General features: G+C 37.9%; 2 protein-coding genes across 2 annotated transcripts; one reads left to right on the forward strand and one right to left on the reverse strand.

The window, feature by feature from the left end:
- The first annotated feature begins 1,526 nt into the window (after window positions 1–1,526).
- On the forward strand, window positions 1,527–5,785 carry LOC111782027 (3-epi-6-deoxocathasterone 23-monooxygenase). The gene is made up of 9 exons (XM_023662792.1): window positions 1,527–2,028; window positions 2,616–2,940; window positions 3,046–3,195; window positions 3,336–3,608; window positions 4,436–4,525; window positions 4,600–4,678; window positions 4,880–4,986; window positions 5,081–5,208; window positions 5,293–5,785. The coding sequence occupies exons 1-9, from the start codon at window positions 1,805–1,807 to the stop codon at window positions 5,375–5,377; spliced, it is 1,461 nt and encodes a 486-aa protein (XP_023518560.1). The 5' UTR covers window positions 1,527–1,804; the 3' UTR covers window positions 5,378–5,785.
- Window positions 5,786–5,996: 211 nt separating this feature from the next.
- LOC111782028 lies at window positions 5,997–9,128 on the reverse strand. Its single transcript, XM_023662793.1, has 3 exons — window positions 8,783–9,128; window positions 8,547–8,668; window positions 5,997–6,782 (listed from the first exon to the last, which is right to left on the reverse strand). The coding sequence occupies exons 1-3, from the start codon at window positions 9,042–9,044 to the stop codon at window positions 6,618–6,620; spliced, it is 549 nt and encodes a 182-aa protein (XP_023518561.1). The 5' UTR covers window positions 9,045–9,128; the 3' UTR covers window positions 5,997–6,617.
- Window positions 9,129–9,326: the final 198 nt, after the last annotated feature.

Below are 9,326 nucleotides of genomic sequence, written 5' to 3' on the forward strand. Positions count from 1 at the left end.
TAATTATCATATTCCAATCAATTTCATCCAACAAACACCTTATTACTTTGTGTCTGGAACATGATTTATGAAGATTTACAGCTAATGCCTAACCTATCAACAATGAACATTATTACCTGTTGGATGATCCTATTGCAGATGGATGGACTCTTTTGTCACTGTAATTAGCAGCACAGCAAACACAGAGATGAAGGGTGGGAAGAAAGTGACAAACCACAGTTAAGAGAAAGGACTCACAAGGTGTTTGATGAAATGCCTCAATGAAGAACGGCAAACACGATGAGAAGTACATGGCCCCACAGGCTAGATCCATCACTCACTTCGAGTCGCAGAACAGAGATTGAAGACTGTGAAACAGTGGGTGTTAAAGTACTGAAGCATGATGAAGACAAGACGAATTATAGGAAGTGATGAAAAGAAAAGGGAAAAAGGGGGAGAAAAAAAAGGAGAGATCCGGAGAGAGGTGAGGGGCTGACATTTCCGGCGCCCCTCCCTACGGCCCAGTGGGCTTCGTTCACGTGCTAAGCTTCTGCACATGCCATTTCTAAGGTGGGTGGGTGGGTCATCGTTCAATCTAAAAATGGTGAATTACAGACCCAATGTGGCCCGACCCATGTGATCATCTGATCCATCATTCCCTCTCTTCTTCTTCTTCTTCTTCTTCTTCTTCTCCTTCTTCTTCTTCACTTAACTTTATCTGTTCAAACAGTTCCATTTCTTGTCTGTTTTCCTCGTTTTGTTCCATTCCTTTCATACTTTTCTTTCATCATCTCTCAAATCCAAACTTTCCCCAACTACCAAAACATTATCAATCAAAATCTTGGGTCGGCTGATGAGTTTCAAACAACCCCACTTCCATTTTCTTCGCAAGTTCGGATTTTTATATTGAGATAACTCAAAGAAACTCCTTTTCTTGCTAACCCACCACCCACGTTTTTTTCCACTTCTTTATGTGTTCAAATCCGCATCCCTCGGATCCATTTGCTACTTGTTTATTCAAAAACGTAACGCTCCCAGATCATCAAATGTAAACAAATGGGAAAGCTTTGTTAGTTAGAACCTCTCATAAGTCAAATCCAAAACTCCTCTATACAATAATCGTGTAAGTCTTAGCGTTTAGCGCTTGCAAATCTTTAGGCAATCTCTTCTCGGGTTGACCACGACCCGTTCAAAGATAGTGACTGAATTAAGAGTGATTTTGAGAATAGAATTTGAAATTCGATTAGAACATAGGAGTTGATTGATGATCAATTCGAACATAGCTCGGAAAAATAGAGAAGGGTATTATAATATATAAGAGGATATTGGGAAGGACAAGTGTAGTGAGGTAAAAAAAGGGATTAGAATAAGAGAGATCCGGGCAACATCTAGCTAATGGAATGAAGACAAAAATGGAGAAGCGTGGCAATATTGGGCAATCCAATATGGTCACACTCACACACACACACATACACAAACACCTCATTCATTGATTGTTATAAGCCCTAGATCTTCCCAATCTCAACCCCAAAAAGATTTCCATTCCACTTCTCTCTCTCCCCCTCTCTTTCTCTCTCTCTCTCTCTCTCTCTCTCTCTCTCTCTCCCTCTTCTCTCTCCTTCAAATCTCTCCCAATCTCTCTCTGTGGAGAGACATAAAACGGTACACTGTTGTTGGCTGCATGAAGTGATTGATAGCGGAGTAAAAGTGTTGCCTTGGTTGACTCAAAAAAAAGGAAAAAAGTTGCAGCCTTTGTTTGTAGGTAGGGTTTTGCAGATTATTCAGAGAGAGAGAAAAGAAGTGAAAGGTAAAGTAAAGAAAAGAAATGGAATGGGTTTTGGGATTTTGGGTTTGGTTCCTCAGCGTTGTTGCTTTAGCTTGCCTTTTGTTCAAGAACAACAACAACAACAACGACAAGATTCATATTCAAAACAAGCCCGGAATTCCCAAAGGCAGCCTCGGTTGGCCCTTCCTCGGGGAAACCCTCGCCTTCATTGCCTCTGGCTACTCCTCCCGTCCTGTCACCTTCATGAACAAACGCAAATCTCTGTAAGTTCATACTTTTTTTNTTTTTTTTTTTTTTTTTTTTTTTTTTTTTTTTTTTTTTTTTTTTTTTTTTTTTTAAACACGAAAGTACACAAAACCCACCATCAAAATGATGAGTTCCACTATGATTCATTTAGTTCATTATTGATTCATACTTTTACCTAACAAATTTCACCATCTTTATTGTTTATTCTTTTATATCGATGCTGTGATGATTAAGCCGAGCTAGCAATTAGTTGGGTTGGGTTGGGTTGGGTTTCTCTTTAATTATTTCCTTTTTTTTGAAAGCGCGGGAGAATGATGATCATGATGAGTATTTGATTATTTAAAGAGTTTACACGAACAGCCTCACACATGCAATACAAAAACACCAGATTCTCAAAAGGGTCAGAATTAAAAGCCTCAAAAACACCAAAACTCCATGATTTTCAACCAATTTTCATCTGGGTAATCTTTGGTTTGCGATTTTGATCCACAAAAAGTACCAAAAATTCAAGCTTTTTACTTCCATCCCATTCCCTTTCCAAAAATGTCCAAACTTGGCTTCAAAGATTTGGATTTGAAAAGGGGTTTAAGGATTTTTGGTGCAGGTACGGCAGCGTGTTTAAAACCAACATTTTGGGGACACCCATCATAGTGTCCACTGATTCAGACGTGAACAAGGTGGTCTTACAGAACCATGGCAACACCTTTGTTCCAGCTTACCCCAAATCAATCACTGAATTACTTGGTTCTTTTTCAATCCTTCAAATGAATGGCAATTTCCAAAAGAGAATTCATTCAATCATTGGAGCTTTCTTGAAGTCCCCCAGCCTCAAAGCCCGAATCACTACAGATATTCAAAACACTGTTAAACTAAGGCTTTCCAATTGGAATACCTCCAAATTGGTTTATGTCCAAACTGAAACCAAACAGGTTATTTTTGTTATTTTTATTATTATTACTATTATTATTTTGATGGGTCATGCATTTAAAGTAATGGGTTTTTATAAAAATGGTTTCTTTTTTGTTATTTTGCAGATCACATTTGAAGTATTGGTGAAGGTGTTGATGAGTGTGGGACCCGGTGAAGATTTGAAGATTTTGAAAAGGGAATTCGAAGAGTTTATCAAAGCCTTGATTTGTATACCTGTTAAACTACCTGGAACGAGGCTATATAAATCCTTGAAGGTTGGTCGGTCGGTCGGTCGGCCGGTCGGTTGGCCGGTCGGTCCTTCAATTAATGAATATTGTAACTATTGATGATTTTATTAAACCTCTTTTTCATTAATTAATTAATTAATTAACTTGATTTTACGGCGGTTCTCCAGGCGAGAGAGAAGCTGTTGAAAATAGTGAGTAAAATTGTGGAAGAGAGAAGATCGACGGCGGCGGCGGCGGAGGAGGAGGAGGAGAAGGTTCCACCGAGAGATGCGGTGGACGTTCTCTTACAGGATAACGATGTGGTCCAAGGGCTGCCGTTGGATTTCATCAGTAGTCACATCATTGAGCTGATGATCCCCGGCGAGGAGACGGTGCCGATGGCGATGACTCTCGCCGTCAAATTTCTTAGTGACTGTCCCGTCGCTCTAGCTCAAATGATGGTACGTCAATTTTCCTTTTTTTTTTTTTTCTTTTTATTGTGTCTTCTTGATCCAATGGCTAGGATTCAACCATGATATCGTCGGTGGGTCCGGGCCGAAATACGTCGGTTTCATGTCGACTCCTTAAAATTGAGGTTACGAAAATGAATCTTATTCTCCCGACCATCATTTCTATGTATAATAGATCTCTAAACTTTATTAATATAATATTAATAAAAATGTAAAGAAAGGGAGGGTTGGAGAGAGAGGGTAGTTTTGACTTTTCAAAAGGGTTGTTATGAGAGGAGTATAGGGAGGGGATATTATAATCCGTAGGGAGCAAATTATAGGTGGGAGAAGTGAGACGCACGTGTGAGTAGAGAGAGACAGAGAAAATGAGGTGAGTGGGCCACGTGGGAGGCGTGGAGGTTTCGTGGCCGTACGATAGTGAGATTGAGAGGTTGTCAGATAAAAGGACCACCAATTAACTCCTTGGCTGGGCCTCTTGGAGACCACTACCTGTCAAATTGTCTTCCCCTCCATTTATCTCTTTTTCATAATTTTTTAAAAATTTTTAAAATATTCGGAGACTAAATAGATACAAATTTAGAAGTCGTCGAAGATTTTGTTCTTTTTTTTATAATTTTTTAAAATTTAGAGACTAAATAGATATGATATAGAGTGTAATAAATACGTGTTCGTCCCAAATTTTAATTAAATGTTGAGCTTCATGTGCAATTATAATTGTTAATTGGGACCCATATCTTTATTAAGCGTAATAAATACATATTTCTTTAATTAATAATATTTGTTAATTAAATGAAGGGGTTTACTGTTTGATTAATTAGGAGGAGAATATGGAGCTGAAGAAGCAGAAGGATGATTCCGGGGAGGAGTACACGTGGACAGATTACATGTCTCTGTTATTTACTCAAAATGTAAGTATTAACACTGAAAAAAGTTGTCTTTTTTTTGTTCTTGTTCTTGGGGGTGATGATTTTGTTGCTTTTAGGTGATTAGTGAAACCTTAAGAATGGCTAATATCATCAATGGGGTTTGGAGGAAAGCTCAAAAAGATGTGGAAATTAAAGGTATGGATGGTAGGGGGATGATTTTGTTGTTTGCTTGTTGCCTTCTTGTTTAGAATCGAGTAGTATAAGATCTCATATCGGTTCGAAAGGAGAACGAAGAATTACTTATAAGGGTGTTGAAATCTTTCCCTAACAAACAATATTTGCTAGCGGTGAGCTTGAGCTGTTAACATTGATGGTGGTTGTGGTGGGTTTGTGCAGGTTATTTAATACCACAAGGTTGGTGCGTTTTGGCGTCGTTCATTTCGGTTCATATGGATGAAAATAACTACACGAACTCGCATCAGTTTGATCCATGGAGATGGGAGGTAGGGGGAAATCAAAGTTTTAATATATTCTTCCCTTTTGATCATATAATGAAATGACTGAGTGGTTGATGGATTGATTGATTGAAAAACTAAGGGAATTGGGTCTGGAAGTAATAACCAAAACTTTACACCATTTGGAGGGGGACAGAGGCTGTGTCCCGGCATTGAGCTTGCCAGGCTCGAAATCTCAATTTTCCTTCATCATCTTGTCACGACCTACAAGTACTCTCTCTTTCCCTGTCTCTGCCTGTCTCTTTTCATCTCTGTTCATATGTAAATGAAGAACTAATGAGATAATGACAATAGATGGGGAGCTGAAAGGGATGAAATCATCCATTTTCCAACAGTGAGGATGAGAAGGAAGCTGCCAATAGCAATTGCAAAACATTAAGCTCTCGATCGGATTCAATCATCTCGACAACTTCGATATGGAGCTGTTGAGGAGGAAATAAGGCAAAAAAACAAAAAAGAAGTAAAATCTCCACACAGCAGGTGTAAATATAATATATTGAATGACCCAAGTTTCTTTTGTTTTGCTGTGAGATAGATATAGCTAGACAGACCCACGAGGGGTCCTCTGTTTTAAGCCATAACTGTACTGATACAGGAATTCTAGTTTTACTTTACATGGAGCACACCTCAGCTCTCTCTACCATTCTGAATTATGATTCTTGTTCGTGCGTCGCCATCTTTTTGACAGTTCAAACGGGTCCTTCCTTGTCCATTTCCTCCTCTCCTCCATTCAATAGCAGCATTCATTGTACCCAACTCAGTGTATAAAGTTCATTTGCTTTCCTTCCCTGCTCCTCCTTTTTAATTCAAGGACTTGCAGTATATTATTCTATTCTTCACCCTTTTGATGGGATGATGTTTTGGAATGATGCGGGGAGAACAGAGCACTTCATTTTTCTTTCTCCCCTACCAAACATGCGTGTTTGAATTGGCGTTTCAATTTCAATTCAATCAAATCAGCTTATGATGGAATCAAATCAACATCACATGCAGTGAAATAATGGAAAGAAGATGATAATAATAATGGGTGTAGATTCGTACATCATTTCAATTTCAATTCTGTCAATCAAATAGTATGAATTTGAATGAGCTTAAGAGAGAGGCCATACCAATTACAAGGCTAAGTGGGTCAGTAGTGATATGAAGTTGGTAGAGCCCACTGGTGGGCGTGTCCTCTTCCCATGACAATCACAGTTCACATGATTCAACCATCCACCATATTACTGTCCCCCCTTTTTTGGGCGTCGGGGAATACCCAAAAATTCAGTCTGTGTCGGTGTGGATTAATTTATAGGAGAGAGAGCTTAATCTGCACTCCACTGATCATCCTTCAACTTTCAAGTACCGTTCGCTGAGCACCCGTATCAGAGATGACATTAGCAACCCAGTTTCTTCTCCATTAGATGAAAAAAGATTTACTATCTTAAATGCTGAAGCTCATGTCTATGATGACACCACCAAAATGGCCCTACTCTTAAAGCTGTGTACTACAGTTTCATTTGTGTTCAATTCAGCAAAAGAAAAGGAATCTACTTGGGAAATAAAACTCTTTCATTGNAAAAAAAAAAAAAAAAAAAAAAAAAAAAAAAAAAAAAAAAAGCAAATCATGCCCATACAATCTATTCCATAGATTTTTTCTTCTCTTCTTCGAGCCGTTGAAGTTCGGCCAATCTTTGAGCCCATGCTCTATCCCTTGCTACTGCAGCCATCTTTCGTTCAACTCTCTTGATCATTTTCTTTTTGTTTGCCTCTTGAAGTTGAGATTGTCGCTTCTTTTTTTCAGCCTGCACATGCAACAGACCCAGTCTCTTGGTTATTGTAGATAAATGTATCCTCTTGGAAGAGAAATGGACAAATTTCAGAAAGCTACTGCAACTCAGTAAGTAGCTAATCCAGCAAAATGGTGTGGAAACGTGCATGCGTGCATAGCACAATTTATTAATATTTCAACATCAGAAAAGGTTAGAAATATTTTCAATTGGAATATTATTGGTACCCATCTTTTTCGTTAAAGAACAAAACAGGGAGAATTTAGAGTACCAAGTTAGAACTCGTGGAATTTTTAATTGCTGCACATGTTTGATGAACAAAACATGTGTATGCCAGTATGACATAGAATAGAAACTTTCATAATGCAAATCGGAAAAATTAGAATTTTCAGTACAGCGCCATTTGGATTCATAATATCAAGAAATAAGTGTCAACATAGATGTAAGATATTTCCTCCAAAAAAAAAAAAGATAGATATAAGATGCAATATTTTACTCTATAGTCAGATGGAATCATCTAGATTGAAGATATCTACAACGGCAAGTTCCACTGTTTCATAATGCACCATTTTAGTGTAGATCAAGCACTATCCAAATTTAAATTTAAACACTTGACCATGATGCATGGAAGCAACCAAGTCGAAATATTGCCATTTTACCAAATATATATATAGTATTGGTACCATTGATCAACAAGCATGTCAAGTCTTCAATAATAACATCAAAGAAGGGAACAGACATCAGAATAATTTGATAATGCAAAACCTCAGATTAATTGTACGGAGTTTGTAGTCAGAATGTTTTGAAATGGAAAATCACAGTGGATGAATATGTATACACATAGAATTAATATTTGCTCAAATGTGTATTGGAATGGTTTATAAGTAGCAAGGTCACTAAAATATTTCTATGCTTCTAAAAGAGAACAAAACCAGTTTTTTACACAAGTCAAGCAGGGCATGGAGATTTAGAACAAAGTGAAAACCTTAAATCAACATCATATTTCAAGTATAGTCATCGGACGCAAATTCAAATTTTATCCATATGAATCAGGCAATCAACATTGATGGTCTAAAACCAATAATGAACTTAATAGCATGATCTAGTATTTGGTACATTACAAAAAGAACACAAAAGATTCATTTTTAGATTAGACAGATACAACAACACAAATACCTAATTTGTAAACAAAAGATTATGGAATATTTTCTATAAAAAATCTTGAAGAGCAGCATACTGATTCCAAAACCAAAGTAAAGGGTGTACAATATGAGATTGCCAGTTCAATGATAAAAAATAATGAAGAATCTAGAACCCAGAAAGTTACTAGTTCAACATAATAAAACTTATATGACGTTATAAACTTGGAAACTTCCATAATTTCAGCCTTAAAATCCCCTTCCCCTTCTCCAAACTAACTAGTAAAAACTGGAGTTTAATTATCAGAACAGGGTAGCGCAGCTCTAGCAACAATCCTTTCTACTCAAAGTCTTGATTTTTATTAATTTTAAAAAGTATACTACAATGTGGAGTTCATAAGGCAGTTTAGCACAGATCAACATAAACCAGCCACCAATACGCAAGGATGTTTTAATTTTCAATATGGCAGTAACTCTTCACCAATTAGAAATTGATAATACTTCTTAACATTTATACCTCAACACATAGCAATGCTTATTAGGGAGAACAACCAAATTTAAAAATAGAGCTACAAAACAAGCAAGAAGAAAGATATAGCTGAACATTACTAAAAAGTTCATCATAATATGGCATACGAACCAGGATAAACGCGCGGCGCTGCCTAATGCGTTTCTTCTCATTCCTTCTTTTCACGCTTCCTTCATTCGGTTGATTAGGCTGAATTGGCTCCCCAGGGGTATATTTAACCCAAGCGTAAGGCCCTTCCATTCAGCAAAAAGTATTTGGAAACAATTAATTCATGTAATCGAGCTTCCAGTAAAAAGCAAATTATAAGCCGATAATCTAAACGTTCAAGAAATTCAAGTTAAACGAACCAGGGGGTCTCAAGCTGGCCCTCTTCCGACGAGGTTTATCACTGGGCCGTCTCTTCGGAAACCGAGTGTCGGTCAAACTGTTGAAATGGTTCGAAATTGGGAACCAAGGAGCTTTAGTTCCAACTGCACCAAGAGAACGGAGATTAAACCCCGATTTAGGGGAAGTGAAAGCGGACGGAGATGGTGTCAGGGAAGTGAAGGGACGTGATCCCAAGGTCCTCGTTAGCGGTCGGAGAGCTGATCTTAGGATTCCAAGCCCCATCTCTGTAGTTGATCGAAATGGCGGAGGGAGGTTGAGGAAGACTGAGGTAGGGATGCGGAGGCGTGCCCGTGAGGATGCGGTCGCAGTAATTCCTTTCCTGAACTGCGCGATCGAGTTTTGGGCCGTAATCTATCAGAAGCCCAGTGTGTAATGGGCCGTAATCTATCAAAAGCCCAATGTGTAATGGGCCGGACTTCTCCAAATCAAGGAAAATAAATATATATGTTATATATATTTCTTTTCTTCTTTTTTCTTTTTTTTTTTTTTTTTTTTTTTTTTTTT

This window comes from Cucurbita pepo, chromosome LG19 (assembly GCF_002806865.2).
Source record: "Cucurbita pepo subsp. pepo cultivar mu-cu-16 chromosome LG19, ASM280686v2, whole genome shotgun sequence".
NCBI classification, from domain to species: domain Eukaryota; kingdom Viridiplantae; phylum Streptophyta; class Magnoliopsida; order Cucurbitales; family Cucurbitaceae; genus Cucurbita; species Cucurbita pepo.

Bases quoted from the DNA above. Each gene is read 5' to 3' on its own strand.
- LOC111782027 (XM_023662792.1), top strand. From the start codon at position 1,805: ATGGAATGGGTTTTGGGATTTTGGGTTTGGTTCCTCAGCGTTGTTGCT. The intron at 3,609-4,435 runs GTACGTCAATTT...TTGATTAATTAG, and splicing joins TCGCTCTAGCTCAAATGATG to GAGGAGAATATGGAGCTGAA. The intron at 4,679-4,879 runs GTATGGATGGTA...GGGTTTGTGCAG, and splicing joins AAAAGATGTGGAAATTAAAG to GTTATTTAATACCACAAGGT.
- LOC111782028 (XM_023662793.1), bottom strand. From the start codon at position 9,044: ATGGGGCTTGGAATCCTAAGATCAGCTCTCCGACCGCTAACGAGGACC. The intron at 8,669-8,782 runs GTTCGTTTAACT...GCTGAATGGAAG, and splicing joins GGCCAGCTTGAGACCCCCTG to GGCCTTACGCTTGGGTTAAA. The intron at 6,783-8,546 runs GTTCGTATGCCA...TTGCATGTGCAG, and splicing joins AGCGCCGCGCGTTTATCCTG to GCTGAAAAAAAGAAGCGACA.